Source organism: Mizuhopecten yessoensis, unplaced genomic scaffold, assembly GCF_002113885.1.
Source record: "Mizuhopecten yessoensis strain PY_sf001 unplaced genomic scaffold, ASM211388v2 scaffold8811, whole genome shotgun sequence".
NCBI classification, from domain to species: Eukaryota; Metazoa; Mollusca; class Bivalvia; order Pectinida; family Pectinidae; genus Mizuhopecten; species Mizuhopecten yessoensis.
The window spans coordinates 1,714,462-1,738,132 of NW_018407733.1; the positions used below are offsets into that span (position 1 = coordinate 1,714,462).

General features: G+C 34.5%; 2 protein-coding genes across 3 annotated transcripts; both read left to right on the top strand.

Annotated features, from left to right (window-relative positions):
• The first annotated feature begins 3,171 nt into the window (after nucleotides 1–3,171).
• On the top strand, nucleotides 3,172–15,942 carry LOC110456603 (geminin-like). Of its 2 annotated transcripts, XM_021507432.1 has the most exons (6): nucleotides 3,172–3,313; nucleotides 5,029–5,124; nucleotides 8,155–8,311; nucleotides 9,184–9,266; nucleotides 11,049–11,138; nucleotides 12,244–15,942. In XM_021507432.1, exons 1-6 carry the CDS (start codon nucleotides 3,221–3,223, stop codon nucleotides 12,451–12,453), a joined length of 729 nt encoding a protein of 242 aa, XP_021363107.1. In that variant the 5' UTR covers nucleotides 3,172–3,220; the 3' UTR covers nucleotides 12,454–15,942. The 2 variants fall into 2 exon arrangements, with proteins under 2 accessions (XP_021363107.1, XP_021363108.1); XM_021507433.1 differs by lacking the exon at nucleotides 11,049–11,138.
• A 4,422-nt stretch (nucleotides 15,943–20,364) lies between these two features.
• Nucleotides 20,365–22,017, top strand: LOC110456623. Its single transcript, XM_021507457.1, has 2 exons — nucleotides 20,365–20,970; nucleotides 21,067–22,017. The coding sequence occupies exons 1-2, from the start codon at nucleotides 20,839–20,841 to the stop codon at nucleotides 22,015–22,017; spliced, it is 1,083 nt and encodes a 360-aa protein (XP_021363132.1). The 5' UTR covers nucleotides 20,365–20,838.
• The last annotated feature ends 1,654 nt before the right edge of the window (nucleotides 22,018–23,671 follow it).

Below are 23,671 nucleotides of genomic sequence, written 5' to 3' on the forward strand. Positions count from 1 at the left end.
CAAGCTGTATACTTGAAATTGGATGTGAGTGAGCGAGTGAACCAAACGTCTCTCTGCCGTTACAAGTGATATCCTCCACTGTAACAAGGTGTCCTCGGAACACGTGTCCCCTATTGGTACAAGATGGCAGCCGGTGTGAACGATTTTGTCTACCAGTGCCTGTGGTGGCCAACCATGCATTCGTGTACGATGTATCCATTCATTGGCCCCTCTAGGAAAGGTATAACTTGCAAAGCTATATACATGATCGGTTGAAAAAGGCATTTCACTCAGTATGCTGCTAGGCCCATGGGATTCCGCTTTCATTCCTGTTGTTTCAGAGATATTCTTGACACTTCGTTCTCTGTAGATGTCACTAGAAACATAAAGTACATCTCTAACAGAAACAAGCGAATTTGACAACTTTTCGGTAACGGTTTCACCGAAATGACCTAATTGTAAAGTTGCATAGCCAGGTCTGCAACCAGCCTCCCTCATGTACAGAACAGTCTTGTGTACATAATTGCTGGGAATGCTCTGCCCTTGGTATAATACAACAACATTCTTGTCTGTTCGCAAGATATCAAGATCTGAACCTTCCATGACAATTCCTTCAGGTTGACTTCCGCAATAGGTTAAATCTTCAAAGCTGTTACTGGAATTTTCAATGCATTCCTGTATCGGCCATATCCTCCGCTTTATGTTTACCGACTCTCGCGTGCCTGTAACTTTCCTGTCTAGCAGCCTGGAGAGAAGCACTGACAACCTCTCACCTTCTCCCGCGTCTCCCACGGCTGCCATTACTACAGCTACAGTCTCTGTAATGGAATTTTACGAACGACGCATTATTTGTGGGCACACCTTACACTACGTAAACCTATTGCGGCACCCAATGGTATTAGTTTAAATACACTTGTTCGTTGTAAAAAGGATGGTTAACTACCTTGTATACGTATTTCCCGTCTGTCTCATACAGTAACGCTTGTGCTATATTTAGATGTGACGTTCATTCGTTACGTTGTAATCTAAAAATAAATAGCGCTAGGTAATGATAACAAACACTCGTATATTCACCAAGTCACTTAGGACGATCAGAGTACGACACTAGGGCCTAATTAGTCGAAGAATGATGAGCTTAATTATTGGCTCGTTAAGTTTTTTTCTGGTGCTATTTTTTTTAGAAAAAATATTTTTTTTAAATACAAACTTGTTTTGTAAATTCTTTATTTTCATTAGTTTTTATTTTAGTATTAGGATAGCTAATTATTTTGAATCAGTAAGATATACCTATACATGCTTTATTATTTAATTTATTAGTTTTGAAAACAAGCAGACTATATGACGTATCTCCATTAAGTTGGTGTTAAACTTACCATGCTTTCCAACAGATTGTTAGAGTTAGATATGTTATCTTATCTTTCAACATATTTATCTTCCCCCTTGAGTGTCGAGGATGTTATACTACAGACTTGGCAAGATTCAAGTTTCATGGGATACAGAATGCATGCTGTCATTACAACTAAAAAATGTTAATGGGATATCTACACGGGAAAGCCCACTATATCTAATTAAGGTTCTCGATGGTAACTTCATATTAAATGGTTTGTACAACATATTTATTTCTTATCTTCACCATTCCGAAAATTCAGAGAACTGATGCAAATGTTGACAAAATAAACAATGGCCAACCTATAAATAGCAATAGTGACCTTGACGTTGACATTGGGCCCCTAAAATATGAACTCCACAAGTGTATATTTGAGTAGTGAACTTATGATTTTTCTTGTGGGACTCACCCATATTTTGAGGACCCTCTATGTATCTTAGTAATGGGACCAATTTATAATTTGAAAATGATGGTCGGGACTTGTCGGGAAAATAATCCTACAAAGATCACTGGCTAGAAATTATGATGAAAAGCCGAGAAAAGTGAATCGCGACGGGACAGGACGGAACAGGAAGTGTACCAACTATATACGCATAATTGTCCTGGGGGTTTGTTGAACAGCAGTGCTTCTTTGCCAAAAGGTTTAATGGGACATATTCTAGGATAGTTCATGATTCGAACCCTGGTCTGGCCTCACATTTTTTTACGATGTTTTGTTGTTGTTTTTTTCATCAAAGTCACGCAAAATCTTATTTTCTATTCAGAAATTATTTATCAATGCTATAGTTATGCCGGTAGAAGAGTTATAAAGGCATAGTTACAATTTTTGGCAGTGTACGGGGATTCCTAAGACATCTCAACAGATTAAATATCGCTAACAATTTAATTGTGTAAGTCCAAGATCTCTCTTTCTTCAAAATGCTTTTGGAAGTAATATTATAGATGAATGTTGTTGTTTTTTTCTTCTCTTACGGAAATATAATTGGCACATGTTTTCCCATATGACTATGATATCATGGCAATTTCTTTTCAAATTAAATGTCCATACCTGATCGTCCATATGTTCTTGGTACAACCACGGAATTAGATTATCTAAGTCTGTGGTACAACCTAGTTCGAAAAGGTATTGACTTTTCTTTCCTTAATTGTTTTAATGAAAAATGCATGTTTCACACATAAATAATTGAGAGAGGGCCTACTTTAAAACCGAATCGTTATGTTTTTATTGAATCACTTAATGATTAATGTTGGTTCATCAAATGCTCTGCTGATTGAGATATCGACAACGGGCGGAGTATAGATATAAGCTATAGGGGGTAGGGGTTCCTGCAGAAGGATTTCTGTGTGATCACCGGCATTCCCTGTTTAATTGTGTAGGTCATTTAATTAGGGTTTATCGTATTGATATTGTATTTTTATTGGAAATATCAGTTTGTATATATGTTAAGTTGTTTTAAATAGTAACGTCTTATACTACTACTATTTACTTCACCGTTACTTAACTTTGTTAACGTAAACCACGGAATTAGATTTGTTATCTAAGTCCTGTTAACGTAAACCACGGAATTAGATTTGTTATCTAAGTCCGTGCGTAAACAGAGCTTTAATTCTTCGTCATCATAGAACAAAATATGATATTTCACCTTTTTCTTCATCTTCGTCTATATCCCAAGTTGATAGAAAATAGACTTTATGCAAATATCATTATTAATTATATGTTAGAAAAATATCATAGAAACGGTATTATTTACGCTATTGCTAATTTACGACGGAATATTAACCACGTCTTTCTCTTTCCGTTTTAGACAGAACACTATCACGTGACCAATAGAGTGCGGGAACTTCAAGTCGAAAATGGCATCCAAAGTTGGACAAAAACACCAAGAAAATATCCAAATGGCTGCATTCAGAGGGAAAAACTCGTCGGAAGATGGACTCACCAGACTTGTAATACATTTGTGTTTCTTAAGATTGATTTTAATGATTGGCAGTCTTTATAAATTCATGTAGATAGCATAAAAACAAACTTCGAGCAGCACAGATCTTTATGAGGACGAGCTTTAGTGCATGAAGTGGGACGCAACCTGAAGTAGACTAACACAGTGATTAAGCTAAGATTTGGCTTTGGGAGATAACAAAAGCTTTAGTCAAATAATTTTAAAAAATGATCAGGATACACGTGTAATACAACAATCTATAAACTGAATACATTTCCAACACCTTTTGTTTACGCCTACGGTCGTAATATTGATTTCATTCTTTCCTATTTTCATGTTTTACATTAACAGGTTGGACACAACGGCGCATACGGGTAATAATCCTGCAGTTGGGTAACAGTTACCCATTTGAGTAACAGTTTTATTACTGAAATGGGGAATAATGTGAAGTGAAAACACATGAAGTTCACATAAACACTGGAACAAAAACAGAAAAATAATAGACAAAATAAAATTGTTAATGAATTTGGTACAGTAGCCTACTGAGTAGTGGGTAGGACCTAACTGTTACCCAAATGTAGGATTACTACCCAAATATGCCCAACCTGATAAACTAGCAACAATATCTTATTCTCTGTATTTGTTAACTAATGTTGGTTCCTCGTCCCCTTCAGACACTCAACCGCCAATTGAAGGAAAATCCACCATTGTAATGGTTTATATAAAAGCAATGAGCATTTTCCAAAATGAAGAACAATTTCAATTTCTTCAATTTCCATATTTCAATATGTACGATTGCAAATATTAGTCGTTTAATTTGAACATATCCCAGGAAATGGTACGATGCAAGAATAGTGATATCTATCACTTTAAGCATGGAAATTATCTGTCCAGATGAATATTTAAATTAATCAATATAATAAATTGAACACTAACAAATTTATCAGAAGGTGACAAAACTTTCTTGAAATGAAAAAAAAATTTTGAATCCTGTCAATTATTTATATAAATTAACTTGTATGGTGTGTAGTGTTCCATTTTGGGTACCCTCACGATAGAGATACAGGATGGTGATGTCTGGATGCCTCTTGTTTTGGTAGATATAAAGTAATATCAAGTAGAGAAATCCATTCAAGTGTGAGATATATTGTAATTGTTTATTAAATATATATACAATGTTAACACACTGAGTGTTTTGGATATCAATGATGTTTTCCTAAAGTCTCTTGCTTTTATCATAGTTGAAAGTAGCCCAGGTTTCTGCTGGCACTTACACCAGACTGACATTTTGACATATAGATGTCTGGTGGTTCCAAATCAGCTCTTATTATCAGCAACAGCTGCTTAATTCTGTAAATAGACTTCCCTGTTTTCAATTGTTCAAAATTTCCCACCAGAGCGAACACCATTTTGTAGTTCATTATGCGTGACTAATCAACAAATCGTACTGATTCGGTCCCGAAAACGGAATACATGATTCTTATTCAGTTGATACAGTGTCAGAGTATTCCACGTTTTCATATAGGAATGCTCTTTGGCCCCACACTAGACATTTATATGTCAAAATGTTTTAAGTCTGGTGTTTGGGCCAGAGGAAACTCGGGCTAAGTTAAAAGTTGATAGCTTCAAGATTTGATTTCAATACAGTGACAAGTAGGGACTTTTTTTCATTTAACAGGAGTAAGACAATGTTCAGCTACTATTCTAAAATAACCATATTTACAGGCACCATCAGATGGCAGAAAAACACTGCAGACATTACAGTACTCGGCTGTAAAAGATAGGAAAAGTCTAGGAAAAGATGCTCTTCTGAATGCACAGGTATGTAAGTTCCATGAAAAGGTAAGTATCAAAGCAAGGGAGGAGTTTGGTCATCTGTCCAGATATATGGCCCTCAAAATTGTTTGATACATAGAAGATCTTGTACCGTATAAGTTTTATTGATAGTTTGAAATGTAAAATCTCGAGAAGGCCTGCATGTACTGTATAAGGAATGCTGGACTGGTTTTCATACAGACGGTAGTTAGGTTTCGGGGATAGTCGATATATATGCAACCTTCATGTCCAGCGTAGTCTATATCAAAATAGTGTCGGTTAGGGATGAGAATAAAGAGCAGTAAACATATGGAGACAGAAGTATACATGTTAATAATTCTAATAATTCTGTTTTTGTTTAAATATATTTCAATCGCATGAATAATACTCAAACCTCACAAGAGATACAACAGTAGATCAGTCACCTTTTTCCCAAAACAGAGTCTAATTGGGTGAGGAATGTTTTGAAAATAGTACATAGCTACCAGGCCAACAAAGATAAAGGGTCACCTGAAGGCCTGTAAAGGAGGACAATTTCAGGGTTAAGTTATTGTTGATCAAAGTCGATACCTATGCCACAAGGGGTATTCATTGGGGGTATCTTCAAAATATCAAAATAATGGATAATAATCACAATTGTAAGTTAGGGCTATTCCAGAATTGAATGTGTAGGGAGACGGGTTGGCAAGCAATTTAAATTTGTATGCAGTTGGTTGCAAAACCATTTTCTAATTGATGCATGCTTTGTCAATTATAGAATTCTAATTTCTGGGTGGTATTGAAAGCTTAGCTTGATTTAGAACAATCCATCTACTGGTCTGTGCTTCAAACACTTATTTTTCTCACTAAAACAATGAAGCAGTAACTTTGAGACTTAAATATTTCCAAAATACATGCATGTATTCTATCAACCAACTTGAAGGATTAATTTTGGAAATTATAAGGTGATAGTTAATGACCACTAATCACTGAACTGTTGGGATATTTGGAGATCTTGCAGCAGTAGAGAGTGACACATGATCAGTGGTGTTAACTTCCAAGTTTCATCCTCCCGATATGATTCACATGACTATAGTTTTGATAAACCATTTCTGAAAGAAGTTCTTGCAGGACTTTTATGAAAAATGATAAAGATGAAATAAACTGATATAACCAACAGTGTTCTGAGTGAAAAAAACCAGGTCTAGACCAAGATTCGAAATATGAATCTCTGAGCCACCTGGTCAATGGAAGTATCCTAACCCAACTGTACTATATTTTAAAGCCTAAACAAAATTAAGGGGAGGTTACTGTATATAAAAATAGGACAGTGCATGGACAAGTGTCAGACACTCGCAGAGATCCTTGAATGACAGATGTTTGTAATGAATAAGCTTAATAGGCATCAGCATACAAGCAAGAGTATATATTTGCTGAAAATTACAAGTTTTAAACAAATAGCATTTTTATTATTTTGCAATGAAACAAAAAATACATTGTCAGCATTTATATGGAAATTTGCTGACAATTCTGCATGTTTATCAATATTGATATTAATTAACTGCTCTTTGTAAAAAAAAAAAACACTACTAGAATTATGTTAGTTTACAATCCAGTTTTGCTTGTAGTTTTTTTGCCACTAACTATAATATGCTATTGATTAAAAAAAAATCAATCCAAGAATAATACCTATCGATGCTGGAAACTATTTAGTACATCAAATAAAAGCAGCATAGTGAAATGAATGTTAATATAAATGTGGAGTACAAATTGTTTTGCTAGCAGCATGATAAAAAACATAGCATCATATTATGCTGCAAAAATGACACTGGACAATATGGTACAGTCGAACCTCGTTATCTCGAACTCGTATAACTCGAAGACCTCGTTTAACTTGAAGTATTTCATCGGTCCCGGCCAAAACTCTTCTTAATCTTACTAATAAAAACTCTGATAATTCGAACTCTGAAAACTCAAAAAACTAGGATATCCCGAAGTGAAACATCGGTCCCAACAACGTAAATCCTACATAAAAATATCTCCTACCTCGAAGGCTCTTAAGATTCACAAGTCTATCATATATTCTTTAATTATTTGATACATATTAGACGCAGCGCTACGGTAAACATCGTTCTCATAGAGCAGCTTACGCTCGGTCATAATTACTTCAAATAAACTTATGGCATTAAAATGTGTTTGACTGTAAAAAACTTTGTACAAATAGAGAAACAAACTTTTATCACTGTTGATTAACAACAATTAGTACTTACTGCGAGCCCGTAAACAATTTGAAAAGCACTTTATTTAAACCAAAGCTGCCGACACATTCTAACCGGAAAATGGGTCACAGTGTGCGGTCATGTGTAAATAAGCTCCACAGTAAAAATGACAACCTAGGACTGGTTCGTTGGTTTTTGTTTTTACAGGAGCTTGTATGGCATTGATAATTAATTGAGAGATTATAGGAACAATACGATAATTATTGTTGACTTCGTCGTGTTGAGGAGATGTCAAGTGTCAGTGGGGTCTATAAATGTGGATATGTTTCCTGATTAACTCATACCCATTTCGGAATGTCGAAATCAACTGAGCAATCCAACGTGTACGCTCCAATACAGTGATTTGTATAAAGACTTGCGCACTTTCATTTCCGCATTGAAATTCTATCAGCATAGCACGAGGTCGAAGACAGCATGTGTGTTTATTGTAATATTAATTAATTAATGAATATGATTATGAATAAGATGTATATTTTTTATTCTATATAGTTATCTTTTTGTCATTTATCGACTGTTTAAATACGTTGATTGCCAGAGAAATCAATGACATATATAGCCTCATATTGGAACTTTACCAAGCTTTATGCCAAACATAGGAACTCGCTTAACTCGAATACTCGGATAACTCGAAGTTTCCCAGCGATCCCGTCGACTTCGACATAACGAGGTTCAACTGTATGTGTATCTATATATCCAGTGAAATTCAGAACAGCCGACTAGTAAACAAATTTGAAAAGAAATCTGTCGCTGTCTCACTGTATGGGAAATTGTGTTTCAGAAAGAAAAGAGTGGAAAAGACACCATTCAGATTTATGCTGATCCTAAAACACCAGACATCAAGAGCAAGACTTTCGATGACAAAGCAGTTCAGACCGAGAAAAAGTCCAAATCAGAGGAAGACATCGACCAGGAGGCTTATGATTTAATGGTCAATGGTAGGAAATTGACTGCTATAATAGACAAGATGTGTAATTTTGGCTACGTTTGCCACAACACAGATCAACACAAAAGATTTTTGCCTGTCTTGGCAACATGTATTTGAATGTGACATCTGTCCATTAGCATTTATCTTCGATAACTACTTTCTCACTCGATTCTTCATTTTTGACCCCACCTCCTCACACAGACATATGAATAAGGTCTTGTATTAGAGCACACAGAGGCCACATGATCCTTTGGCCCTTGTGTACCCCAAGAGTTTTAGAATGATGAAGCTTTTTATTAGACACACAAACAAAAAAGAATGTGAAAAGTTGAAAAAGAAGAGGACTTTCTGAATAAGACAGTCAGAGGTCTCGGATCACAAAAATACTAGCAGACCTAGCCAAAAATATGGTTAAAAAAAGTCTTGTCTGACCTACACAATCCCAATTTGTCAAAAATATGATTATTTTGATGTCAAGCCCACGTTGACTGAAACATGCCATTTTTCGTGCTAATTCATGATTAAAGTAGTTATTTAAATCTTGTACATAATGTTTTCTTTGAACTTTTTTTATTGACCTTTACAATGTGGGTGGCCCTACAGATTTTTGTTAGCCTCTTATATATGTTGAATATTAATTTTCAAGATATTATATGGTATTGGTGCTAATTTTTCAATATCCAGTCGAGGAAAGGCAAGGAAGGCCAACAGCTCATACCTTGCCTTACACAATTTGTCAAGTTATCAAACATTAAACTTCACATTCATTTAGTGCTGTCAAAATAAGTGTTCTTTGAATTAAGATAGATAAATGTTGTAAACCACTATGTTTTTGTTCAAATATCATCTTCATCTGTGAAATGATAAATTTGTTTCTTTCAGAGGATATTCCTGAAAACTACTGGCGAGACCTAGCTGAACGCAGGAGAGAAGCACTGAATGAGTCATTAAATGAAAACGAACAGGTTTGGGTTTTTTTGTTTTTGTTTTTTTCAAATCACGATTCATTTAATGCTTTTCCCCTACAACCACTATAGGTTTCCTCACTCCCTCCTACAACCACTATAGGTTTCCTCACTCTCTGGTTTACCCACTAGTGGGTAACACACTGAACATGATTTCATTTGTCAATCTTCTAATTCTGATGTCAAATAATAATGCTTTGCAATGTCATCTTCCATTGTGGCATCATGGTAATAATGTATTTCCAAGAAAAGCATACAGATTTCTAGACATAATCTGAACACAGTTTGAGAAAAAAAATCCCAGATCTCTTGTTGGTTGATTGCCATCTAACTCTTGTTAGTTAATTTTCAAATTGTAAAAGACACTCAGTAGATATAGGGTCTTAGAGAAGGATATAAAAGCATATTAAAATAATATCAATCTGGACATTTTTAAGTGTGGAAGAGAAATTCTCATGTGACCTTTTATCTGTGTCATCACATTTTCGATAACTTCAAAAACAAAAAAATCATTTTGAGAAAACTGTAGGAAGCTAAGGTGCAAGACAAACCTAAATTGTGAAATTCATGTGGATCCCATCCCCCAGGGGCTTGAAGGATGGGCCAAAAGAAGGAAAATTGACTAAAATTTCTGCAGTCTTTTGACCCGGTTATGCTAGAATCAATTCTCTTCTTGGATCAAACATTTAAATTCCTTTATTTATCTTTGTCACATTATAACAACTGGGTATAACACAGGTGACCATTGATGCTTATGCCTGTGGACCTCTTATTCAACTTAATATCAATATATAGCACAACATAAACAGTGATTATTTTTGGATGCGCCCCTGCTGTATTCCCATAGAAAATTTAGGTCTGGCCCCTATTTCAATGTCTATTTGGCACATGTATATGAACGGTCCTGTTTAACTAAGCAGCACAAGTGGGAAAAAGCAAGTCTAAACCGAATGCATCGAAAAAAAAATCATCAAACAACATGGGAAACTTCTAAATACAGCTGTATTTGACAGCACTGTTTTCAAAACCAGGACAATGAAGAGAGCCCCTTACAACTATAACGATTGTTTATAATTATACAAATTAACAACGGAGGATGTTTTTAAGCATGTGTGTTTCTTATTTGATTTTAGAAAATCATATTGACAAAGTCAGACAGTTAAATTACACGAGATGAATAATATTAATTTTGAAAATCTTTTAAAAAATGAAAGATGAACAGTTATTTATTATTGGATTTTCTTAACGTATAACTATATTTTTGGATGTTCACAAACATCAGCAGAGCAATTCACATTAATTAAACACACATTGTAAATATGTGTAAATATATAAAGCTTCAAAGACAAAGGTGAACGATGGAGCAGTCAGAGTTTGTAGGTAAATTTATCAGTATTTTCATGGAATTAGATTAGTCTAAGTCTACTATTATAACTTTAATTAAATTAAACATTACCTTGAGATTAAAACAATTTTTTGTTTTATAAATATGTAATATCAATTGCCTCACTTTACGTACAAAAGGCCGGAACTTTTTTTTTTGTATACTTTATATAATAGGGCCAAAGTGCCCTAATAATCAACAAAGCAAGAATAATCACTGCATACATATGTACATGTTTGGTGATAGAGCTCCTGTCTGTCTCTCATTTGAATGTCTTTCTGGCTTGTAATTACCGGTTTGTTAGATTGGTTTTCTGATAAACTGTAAAAAAAATCACAAATCCCTTGTTAGACAAACATGTTCTTAACTTGTGATAATGCTACTGTTTTCTCTATCAGCTTCACAATGAGGTAGATGAGCTTCGGAATGAAAATGAAAAACTGACAAATATGGCAAGCCAAGCAGAATATTTTGCAGGTGTAATCCAAGTAAGTGATCAATCTTGAATTCATGATTTTTTGTTAAATTGATCAGTTCTGATGAAAAGGAAATTGTCAATAACACACTGACTTCATTAACAGTTAACATTTATGGTCGGATTGATCGAGTGGTTAACACTCCGGCATTCCACGCAGGCTCCGGGATCGATCCCCGAAGTCTTCATACGCATGAATATTCAGAGAAAGTGTTTTTCTTCTGCCCACACAACTCCATCAATCGAGGTGGAGTATAAATTGGTCTGGGGTGGATGTTGCGGTATCTGTGCTGTAGCATTCAATTGAGGTGGCTCTATAAATGATGCCGTTGGAAGCGCGGTCCCACTACAAACAAGACATTACATCTCCAGCACTTACACAGGCTTACACACATAGGGAGATATTAGCCAGGTGGCATAGGACTAGTAGTTAGTGCCTGATAAGGCAGCTCCTGCGAATTCCTCAATTTTTTTATTGATTAATTAATGTACATGCTAATTGTATTAGTTGTATATCTATGTACTGTAAAGCGCTTTAGAGTGACTTATGTTTGCTAGATAGGGCGCTATATCAAATGTTGTATATTTATGGTTCAAGCTGAACAAGCTAGATTGGCAAAAATATTTAAATGTTGGTTTAGAGTATCATAGACGAAAGGAATAGAGTAGGTATGTCTATTTTGTAACCATTGTCCATACTGTCCTATCAGATTGAATTGTACCACAATTCATTGTCACAAATCTACTGGCTTCATTCCTTGACAGCTTTCCATCAAAGTTTGCATAAAAATCTAGAATGAAAATACCTCAGATGAGGTTGTGTTTCAGAATCCCAAGTATGACGCAATCTTTGCTATTTTCTCAACAGATTCATTGTCATCAGTCAACCGACTTCATTCCTTAGAAGATTTTCATCATACTTCAACATCAAGTATATAATACCTCAGATTAATTTGTAATTCAGGTTCCCAATGTTGATGCCAAGGCCATTGTTATTATTGACACAAAATTGTTGAGCAACAAAAACTAATTTTGCATGGTGCATTCATGTCTAACACATAGCTAATGTATTTTATATATCATGATGTGAAAAATATTTTCTCTTGCTTTTGTTAAAGGAATTGGTTGGTGTTAGTGAAGAGAGTGAAGATAAATCAGATGACCAGGAGGAGGAGGAGGAGCAAGACAGCTGTGATAAAGACAAAGAAAGTGAAAATAATGATACAAAAGACACAAAACCAGACGAGAAATCTACCCCAGAGGACATTGACGCTTCAGAAGACCACAAAGATGAATGCCAGTCAAACACAGAGGAAGAAACATCCTGATACTTTTACATTCAGTATATATAAAGGACTTAATAGGGTCTGATAAGGATGTCCTATATTTTTCAATTTTACTTTAAATCCTGACTGGGAAAATTGTGTTTTGATACTGAAACTGATGACATTTTTAAACACATAGCGAAAAATCTGACATCCAAACATTACAACATATTTAATACAGAATGAAAACGATCTGTAGATCAGTTCTATTCTGAATGATCCTCATTAATATTTAATAAAATAAAGCGATAATACTGATAACTAATTTATTCTTATGTTTGAAAATCTGAGGGGGAAAACCCAGATTTATTCAAAAGCATTCAGACTTTGTTTTCTCATGTTATACTTGGAGCTGTTTTTCTTGCTACCACATTATACCTGTAACTTTTTGTAAAAATGTGATTTACTTTGTACCTATGTGTTTTAGTTTTAACTCTTGTACCAACAGTATGAAATATAGGTGCTAATTACCTTTCAATTTATATGCACTTTACTTGCAATGGAGTATGATTTTGTACTGAATGATCAGTTGTATTGAATTTAATATAGTGTTGTATTTGTAACATGGGTTTCAGTCGAAAACAGGTATTATATCCATATACAGAATAACATGTACTTTGATATTTTTATAAAGGAGTAAAACTGTAAGTGTTACTTTAAAAAAAGATGTGGTTTGAATCATAACTTACACAGTCGAAATGACTAGTCATTTTATAGTTCTTTTTATCCCAAATATCCCAAAAATTTATCTGTTCTTTTCTATATAATCTTTTCCTAAACATGTGTAGCCGTTACACTTATTTAAACAATTGTTCATGTTTTTGAGGAGATGTGATAAGTATTTATATTAGCCCCTGATCTGAAATTAATGATATAATCACAAACATGATGCACTTCAAAATTTGATAATAATATTTATTGATTATGATTGGTTACAAATCCTTTTTATACCCCTGCAACACTTCATAGCTGCAACAATAGTGTAAAAAGAAAAACTGCTCAAAAAAGGATAATGGATTAGAAATAACTAGAAAAATGCTATGCACTTTTAATACTTGTGACCTCCCTAACTCTGCTGATTCACAACAGTGGGGCTACTGTATTTCTCTTTATCTGCTTGCTTTCTCTATGTACATGATCAGTGTTTGAACTTAACTGTAGACCCCCGGACAATCACTAAAAATAACACTATGTCTATGGGCTTCGTTCACTTCATATACCAAGCTGTTTATTATTTTATTAAAGTTATTTCCTATGATGTGAAATGGGAGAATGTGTCTTGAAATATTTTTTTCCTTTATTAGGACTTATTTTTCGTAGTTTTATTTAATATAATAAAGCACTAAATAAATTTATTAAAGTAAAATTCCTTGGTCAAAGTCTAATACTGTATACAAAAGTTTCAATATGTCTTTTAAGAAATCAATTTGCATATAAAACCTTTTGTCTATACTGTCTTAATTATAAATTCTAAGACTGATTTAAGGATATATCTTTTTAAAAAAATGTAGGGGGTCATATATGGCCCTTGACTTGTCTCCATCTCCCAGATTTGATTATTTGTTTATAAAGTAAATGTAAAGGATATCTAATTAGTTGTTTCTTAACAAATATATCTGTTCTGGTTAGGTTATTTTCCAGTGATTTAATACTTTCACAACAAGTAAGGGAAAGTATACTAGAATCAGTTTGTCCATCTCTGTCAGTGGGGCAGTCTTTGTTGATTTTTTGTAGGAGTAATACTCAAGTATTCCTTGACTTAAGATGGCGGCTTTGGTGTCTGATACTTGGACATAAACAGCATTTAAATTATATAATGACTTATGAAGTTCTCTAAGGACATGTTCATTTTTTTTGAAGATGTCCAGCTGTTACACCATACTTGGTTTTGCTGTACAAGGTTAAACTTGTCATTGTAGGTTTATATCAGACCCATTATATATATAACTTGTAGCATTCCCACTACAACAGTTAAGATGGCCAGTATGGCCTCTGACTAACTGAAACATTAAAGCGGTCAAGCAGGGGCACTAGTTTGCCTATGGCTTACAGTTCTAGTTATATTAAGAGTCTGTTGAAGGCTTTATCCCTAAAATTCCATCTGATTCCTGTTTTTAATTTGAATGATCACCAATTTACACAAAAAATCGGAAAAGCACTTTACTATCAAACAAATAATGACCACCTTGAGCCTGTATAATGTGAACAACATTGAGATATGTTTTGTTTTTTATCTTCATGTATATGTTTTAGTGTTGTGTTCTATAAAAATACTTATTTTCCAAATTTCATGAAAATGATGCTACATTTTCTCCCGAAATAGAAATAAATAACACACATAAATGTATCTAATAGTAGAAATAAAAAAAAAGATATGAAGCGTCTCTTGTAAAACAAATGTAAATAGAAACGTTGGAATTGGCAAATTTTAAGCACATGTCTTAGGCGTGATGCAACCTATAGAAATTATGTGAGGAAACCTGATGAAACCTATAGAAATAATGTGAGGAAACCTCTTTCAAAATAAAGTTATCTGTGCATATATATTTTTTGCACAAATACTGTTTATTAGACAAATTCTGAGAAATGAAATTTAGAATTTTTGTTTTATTGTAATATACATAGCGTAGCTTTGTCTTTTATGTAACATACTTTATAGAATGTGATAGTGTATTTGAGTGTGGAAAGAGAGAATTTTAAAGGACTGTGTGTATGGAATACAATGTATAGAGGAATTCTTTGATGCATTTACTGCCCTTATTTGGAGAAGGCATGAATATCTAAGACCAAGCAGATTACTGGTATGGCAAGCAGTGGGTGAATAAATAGTCATATATCCCCTGAACAGGGGTGAAAATTAGTTTCTTGTACCCAAATGGAGTATTGACACACAAAAGGAAAATAGATAAGTATAAGACGAGAGTTGCTGTACACATGAGACTTGATGTACATCAATGTACTTCTTTCCATTTTGTTCATTTTCAGAATCATGAAATAACTTACACAGCAGCAGTATACATTTTCCTAGAAACCATTTTTCATCATTGGATCAAAACTGTATAAGAAATTCACAGTGAATCTGTATATAAACATCAAATTCTGAAATGTAAATATGGAAACATTTTGAAAAATTTAAGTGTCATTATCTGAAACAAGTAAAACAAAATCTTAAAAAGGATGTTCAAAACATAAGTACTGGTATTAACCATGAATAAATAAAGGCAAAACTTGAGATTATTTACGAATATTAGTGACACACTATAGTGAAATAAAGTGAAATGCATTAGTTTATTTACTATGAAATAGTTTGAGCAGTATTACAATGTATAGATCATACCATGTTCATGTGTAAGAACTGTGTAAGTAGTAAGTTTTGTGTAAGAGCACATTTTATTCTATTTTAATCCATTATCGGTCTTTGACAATTTTGTAAAACCATTTAAATACTGTTGAGTTTTTAAGAAAAAAATTAATAAAATTTGTTGACTTTTTTCTTATTGCAATATAATTTATATTTCTTTCTAAAATAAGAGTACTAATTTGTTGTATTGATTTAACTTGAAATATCAATAGTAATACCCTTGTTATGCAGACAGGTGGTAGTGTTTTCATCCTGTCGGTCATCGTCACACTACTGGTGGTCATCAATAGTGGCCATAAGTCTTGACAGGTTATCATGAACCTTTGACAAGCTCAAGTATGGTGATCATTTGGTCAAGGTCAATGTTAACAGTATAATGTTACAAAAAATAGCTTAGTGATGCCCTAGTAAATTATATTCCTTTGCCGATTTTCCTGAGATTTACACATGTGTTTGCATTGACAATACATTTGACAAATATAAGTATGGTTTTCAATGGTATAAGGTCAGTCCTTCAGGCTAGGTGAACTAAAAACTTATTGGCCTTTGTTTGACGCTCGAGTTAATTTATCAATTCCAGTTAAGAATCACTTTCTGTATGAAAGCTGCAGGGCATAAAGAATATTAAGATTTGTTTTGTTGTGTATGGAAACTTTGTTTGAAATTGTAAAAGTTAAAGATACATCAGCTAGAAAGATGACAAACCATTTTCTGTAAAGTTTATTTCTTATGATGTGGTGTTGCATCTGTCGTTCATCCATCAATGTTCCATTTTAAACTTTATAATCCAGGGCAGCAGAGTGGAGTTTTTACCAAATTTACCCCAACGGAAAAGGGGACTCAATGTTGTATAGTAAAAAGGGGTGGAGTCCAACATGGGATGGTAAGGTAAATCTTCAATACATCCTACTCTTTCAGTAAAGGGATTTTAACCAAATTTAGTCTTGTGCATACCTGGTACTTGCACCAAGGAGACTTGGCATCCAAGGATTGGTGGAGCCAAACTATATTTAGTTTGAAATGTTACTAGGACAAGGTGATCTTATATTGTATAAAATAAGTTGGTGTGACTCCCAATTTAGGCACCATTGATGTAAAGCATTTTTTTCTAAAATCAATATATAGCCCATTGCAAACGAATATAACCATGCTGTCGTGTCTGGCCTTATGGTCGATCATGGAAAAATGTTGATGTCCCCACCATATCCCAATATAAACAATTACTGTTCTGGAAGAGGAAATGATTGAGGTCCTCGCTCTGTAACCATTTTAAACAAAAAAGTGTATATAACCATGATTGGCCCAGTGTCAAGTCCTATTCCTTGGTCACAACAAGAAGCAGTCGAGTTCCCACTGTATAACCAAGGTCACAGTCGACACAATCAGAATGATTGGCCCAGTGTCAAGTCCTATTCCTTGGTCACAACAAGAAGCAGTCCAGTCCCCACTGTATAACCAAGGTCACAGTCGACACAATCAGATAAAATATAGCCAACCAGCCTGAACCAGGTGCCTGTTACGTTGTAGAAATATTCTAAGCCATGTGTCATAACATGGAAATGGTTGAGATTCCCGTTCTATAATCACATACACCATTGCTGAGCAGGAAGAGACATGTATGCAAGTACATGATTGGCCTCTGGATCCAACACCAACCAAGGGAACCTGTTATTTATATCCAAAATCATAACCAATAGGCCCAAGGTAAAGATATTTGGCCAATAGCATGTTCAATTGAAAGTGGGTCAAGGTCACAGATCAAACATTTATAAAAAATAAAACACATTTTAAACAACATCTTCTCAATAGTCCCAGGATTATGATATCTAGTCACTAGCATACTGGGATGAATAGCCTGGACAATATTCAAGGTCACATGGTTTAACTATGTTGAAAACCTTTGAATGAATTGCTGATATTTAGCCAAAAACCTGTTTGAATGAAGGGCTTTAAATTTGTTCAAATGTTTAAAAATGTTCAAACACTTTCTCAATACCCAAAAGGTCAAAGGTGAAGATATCTAGCAAGTGACAAAAGAGCAAAGATAGATAATATTTGACTGGTTGCATGCTTAGATAAAGGGCTACTTGAATGTAAATTGTTAAAATTTCAAGGTCACATGGACAAATTTGTTAAAAATCTTTGAACTGGTCATTCTAAATGATGAGTCTAAGGTAATGTTTATTAGCTTGTAGCTTTATTTACTCCATTTAGATATACAAACGTATGTGACCTTCCGCTTTTAAGGCTGCAAATATGGTAAAACCAGGTGAGTTATACAAGCCCATTAGGACTCTTGTTATTATTATTGTTATTTACAAACACTACTTGGCTAGGTGGATTTTAACTAAATAACGACGATCATCCCTGGGCCAAGGGTAAGCCCCGTTTGTGGAATAGGGAGTGGCCTTGAAGGTGTATTTGAAAGACTGCACCATCGAAAGTTACTGAATGAATATATATGTCTTATTTAGCATATGGTGCACTCCTGAGGATTTGAACCTCATTTAGTATAGAACACTGGTTACCCCTAAGTCAAGAAAATGTTGCATACATATGTGAAGTCTAGGGGAGATGGATGGGGTCGATAGGGAATATGAAGGGGATGCAGCATACATATTTTAAATACTTTTACTTTTTGGGAGCAGTTTGAACTTCATTCAGCATGAAGAACGAAAAGTATTCAATACAATATCAAGAAGAGACCGAGAGTTCTCTTTTCAACTTCTTATATATGGCTGTTATTTAGAAATGGTCAAATGGTAGTCATTTTAAAATCCTAAGATGTTTTCTTTGGCCACTGATTGGAAGACGCATTTTCGTCTTCTAAATTTCCATCATTCCAATTTTTCAACTTATCAAATGATCTTCACGTTTGCCCTAACTATTTTAAGTAATCTTGATTGATTGACTGACAAAGACAAGATTATGTGTTGTTTCGGAATCCAAAAAGGCTGTATACTATCCCCTGGCTGAAACATATTTATAGATTCTCATTCTGTCAGATTATTTTAACCAAATGTCTTGCAAACAGTACAACCATTACCCTAACAAAGTGTTGTTTAATTGTCAATATAAAATCTAAGATGGCAACCGTGGTTTCAAATTATCGGAAACATTTTCACTGATTGTTTCGTTCAGATAACGGAAGCACGTGAGCGATACGGGCACCACGCGTCTGTTGTATCTTTTTAGCTCGCCTATTCGAAGAATAGGGGAGGCTAATAAAGTCACCCCGGCGTCGGCGTCCCACCTTCCGAGGTTAAAGTTTTGGTGCAAGTTTTTTCCAGACAGTGTTGGATCAGCACACTCTATGCACAGTTGTCTATTATGAGTTTAAGTCATTTATATCGAGTGTAAGCAATGTGCTGGACCATACTTTCATATTTTAGCGTCCAAAAACAGCTTTATTGTTAATTTCTTAACAATCACTTCACATAGATGTTTCTACACAATTAACGGTCCTTGAAATATGCTGGTGGTAAGTGAGGTGGCAAATAAAATGACAGGCACTATATCAACGTTTTACTATACATGTGTTTCTATTGATAGTTGCAGTATTATAATAACATACATAGGCGAGCTATGCTGTTCTCAGACAGCTCTTGTTATTTTATGTTATGGCTGAAGGGGCTGGGATGGGTTAGCGGTCGCGTCATATGTTTTAATGAGAATATATCTGCATTGAAAATATATTTTGAATCATTTCAGGGACGTATAAAACCAGTGTTAAATTTCTCTGAATATTTCTTAACTAAATATTTGCATTTAATCCATGTTAAAATTAGTTTCTTTCAACTGTTCAACTGATGGCCTGGTTTTATCAAAGCCCACACGGATATTACGACCCGTTTTAAAGACCAAGTCAAATGTAAATTTGAGCAATACACTTCATTGCATTCAGTCCTTTTAATTAGCCGACACTTACCTATACTCTGCCAGAGTAAGTAAATACTGATCGTGAAGACTGACCGGGTCACAATAGGCTGCGTAAATATCCCCACGCCCGTAAATCATCTACACCACGTATGTCTTAAGTCAAAGGGGGCGATGTCCAACGGGCACAGAAATGAAGATTTTTTCCCCCTTTTATATAAGAATTTCATCAAATGCCTTTCACATACCAAGCAATGCAACAAAAATCAATTGCAAGCACAAACAGCTTAAGCCGACCACAACAGATTAACATTTATATATATATATATTACCAATGAATCTCAACTGAAAGCGGTCGGTACTTATACTTATTTACAATTTAGCACGTATGAAGTTTAAAAAAGGGAAAAATATCGTGTAGAACAGCCATCTACTAGGGAGGTTCAATATGCATCCAACGTTAAAATTAAATCACCATAATAATGACGCTGTCACTATTGGGTCATGACATTCATATTTTGTTTATGCTAAGTAAAATAAAGCATGGTTTGAATAAGCGATATTACACATATTCTAACCCCCATCAGCCCTCTCCGTACTATGTAACAAAAGTCGTACCACATCCTCTATCAAAGATATGGTCACTAATCACATTAACAGCAAAAAAGGGGGAATCTGAATTGGCAAATAACTACAGACCCATTTCCTTACTTAGCTGCATTGGCAAACTTTTCGAACGAATAATTCATAAGCTCATCTATAACTATCTCTTCAGCAACAAACTTCTATATACTTTACAGTCTGGCTTCTTACCAAATCACTCTACAACTCACCAACTCATCGAACTCTATCATAGCATACTTACAGCACTGGAGAATCGTGAATATACTGCTCTTGTTTTTTGTGACTTTTCTAAAGCTTTTGACCGAGTCTGGCACAAAGGTCTATTAATTAAATTAGAAAAATACGGGATAAAAGGCAAACTTTTAGATTGGATTAAAAACTACTTAAGTAACAGACGCCAGTCAGTGGTACTAAAAAATGCTATATCTTCTGAAGTATCTATCAAAGCCGGAGTTCCTCAAGGTTCAGTGTTAGGGCCACTTCTTTTTCTTGTATACATCAACGATATTTCAAATACATTACTATCAATGACTAGACTTTTTGCTGACGACACCGCATTAGCACACTCTTCGAAAAATTTACACGATATAAAACAAGTTATAAACTACGACATGGAACAATTAAACCTTTGGTCAAATAAATGGTTAATGAATTTCAACCCAAATAAAACCGAAATTCTCTTAATTTCCAACACAAATATACCTTCTAACCCACAATTTCTTTTCGACAACACACCTATCCCTATTGTTAAAAACCACAAACACCTAGGAGTCATTATTAGTAACAACGGCACATGGAACTCTCACATCGAACATATACTAACAAACACTACAAAGTACATTGCAACTTTAAGGAAATTAAAATACATCCTAAATAGAAAAAACTTGGAAAAAATATACCTTGTTTTTATAAGACCACTATTTGAATATGCCTGCGAAGTATGGGACAATTGTAATATCACATTTTCGAATAAATTAGAGAACATGCAGTATGAAGCAGGTCGAATAATAACTGGATTACCTATTTATACAAAAAAAGAATTTATTTACAGAGAGCTCGGATGGAAATCATTGATAGATAGACGCAGGATTAGAAAATTATCCATGTTTTATAATATTTATCATGATAATGCTCCCTCATTTCTTAAATCTCTTCTACCACCTATTGTGTCAAACTTCTCTAACTATAATCTTAGAAACAGGAATAACTTTCAGAACCCATACTATAGACTGCAAATCACAAAATCATCCTTCATACCAAGTACTTCAGACTACTGGAACAATCTATCTATAGAAACAAAGTCATCAGCATCCATTAAACAATTTAAATCTCTTATTCAGCCCCAAGTCACTACCCCTTCTTATATTATTTTTTTTCTTGAATATGGGTCCAGAAAAGTAAATATTATACATTGCCAATTACGAAACCGCAGTAGCTCTTTAAATTACGACCTTTTTAAAGTCCACCTTCGAGACAACTCTACTTGCGACTGCGGAAATGACTCGGAAGACTCTTCCCATTTCTTACTAAACTGTAAAAAATTTGATCAATCCCGTAATATAATGCTCCAATCCCTCGATTGGTATAACGAGATCACTGTTGAACACCTTCTCTTCGGAGATGCAAACCTTGACTACAATCTAAACATTCAAATTTGTAGGTCTGTACAACTGTTCATTTTGAGCTCCAAACGGTTTAACATGTAATACCCCATAGTCTTATTGAATAACCAGGATACCTATTTCGACTATTTCCATCTGTCTCTCCCCTCCACCTCCTCTCTTATTCCAGCCCCTCTCCCTTTTTCCAACACCAACGATCTCTGTGTACTAACTTCAATCTTAGCGTCCATCAATATCATAACCGTTTCCATATGACAAAGAGTGCGTGTTCGGTTTTCCTAATCTAGTCGGCTAAGTATGTAAGGCAGGAATTCACAGAAGGACTTGGAGTGACACAGGAGAAAGGCAAATGCGGCACGGAATGTGATTGAACTTTAGAAAGCAGAAGGACATGTGTGTATAGATTAGTTATACTACTTACGCCTACTTGATTGGGAAAATCACACGCGCGATCTCAAGTAAACTCTCCGAATACATATTTAAAAACTATACGTTGGTGTCCCTAATCCTTTCATTACCTCTTTTGCTGTTACCCATCTTTAACATCTTATATATATATATATATATATATATACATATATGAATTTGTATTAGGTTATTACGTGACTCATTAATTTTGTATATATATTTTCTGTTACGGAAAGGACGTAAGTAAATTGCAATAACTTTTGTCCAATACATTTGTCTTTTGTTGCAATAAAATTGATTTTAACTAACAGCAAATCCAAATAGTATTTCCGCGGGGAGAGTTAGTCGTACGGGAATCATGATCTGCCTAAAGATATCTTGCCTGCGGTCACATGGATTTCTCCGTTTTGCCACTCAGATGTCATTCATACAGGCTATGCATGTCATAACCCAATTGTTTACGTCATTATTATGACGTCATAAATGTTACGTAGAATACCACGTATACTGACCTTCCGTGGACAGATGACTGTTATATTCATTGTACAAGAATATACGATAAACACATCTTTTTTAACTTAAAAATGCTGAATATTTATTATGTATTTTTCTGTGAGATTTGAATATACGCATTGAACTATTTTCAGTTGAGATTTATAGATGATATAAACAAGGCAATTAAAAAAAAAATAGAAAATTAAAAGTGCACGTGTATTATGGAAAAGGGTGTGTTATTCTTATGCATGCATTATATTGGTGATAACGTATAGTGGTATAGTACAGTGGTAAAATCTATCAATAACAAAAAGTATCCGATATCATGTTGATATAGTGTTACAAATAGTGGCAATGACATACAACTTTTGTCTTTAGTTTCGCTCAGATGACATCGTTGTAAGCTAACTAGTAGCTTGTGGTGATGTATGATGATCCTTTCTTCTAAGGTATGCTGTACACACGCGTACTAATTAGACTGCTGGTTGCTATGTATATAGTTATTTACATTTAAAGGCTCATTTCATTATCTGGTAGGGTTGGAGTATGAAACTCCCACTGTTGATTCCTCTCCTTTTAAATATGATGGTTAAAACATGTGATTTTTAAAAGTGTTACATGGTTCATTTTTTACTGATTAGACTTGCAATTAGTGGGTTTAAATGGAGGTCTAATGCTGTTTTATAGAGTTTTCTTTTAAACCAAGTAGACTAGTTTATTTCCCCGTTTGGAAAATCCACATAAAGACTTAATGATCCGCAATGACATCGTAGTTATAAATATCCCCGACGTTCCGTCCCTCCCGAACACGTTGTATGTCAGTTTCCATTTGACC

What these genes read in the sequence shown, in the direction of transcription:
- LOC110456623 (XM_021507457.1), top strand. Translation starts at nt 20,839, where the DNA reads ATGACTAGACTTTTTGCTGACGACACCGCATTAGCACACTCTTCGAAA. An exon ending in AATGGTTAATGAATTTCAAC is followed by an intron (nt 20,971 to 21,066) that starts CCAAATAAAACC and finishes ATTGTTAAAAAC; the next exon opens with CACAAACACCTAGGAGTCAT.
- LOC110456603 (XM_021507432.1), top strand. Translation starts at nt 3,221, where the DNA reads ATGGCATCCAAAGTTGGACAAAAACACCAAGAAAATATCCAAATGGCT. An exon ending in AAGATGGACTCACCAGACTT is followed by an intron (nt 3,314 to 5,028) that starts GTAATACATTTG and finishes CCATATTTACAG; the next exon opens with GCACCATCAGATGGCAGAAA. An exon ending in ATTTTGCAGGTGTAATCCAA is followed by an intron (nt 11,139 to 12,243) that starts GTAAGTGATCAA and finishes CTTTTGTTAAAG; the next exon opens with GAATTGGTTGGTGTTAGTGA.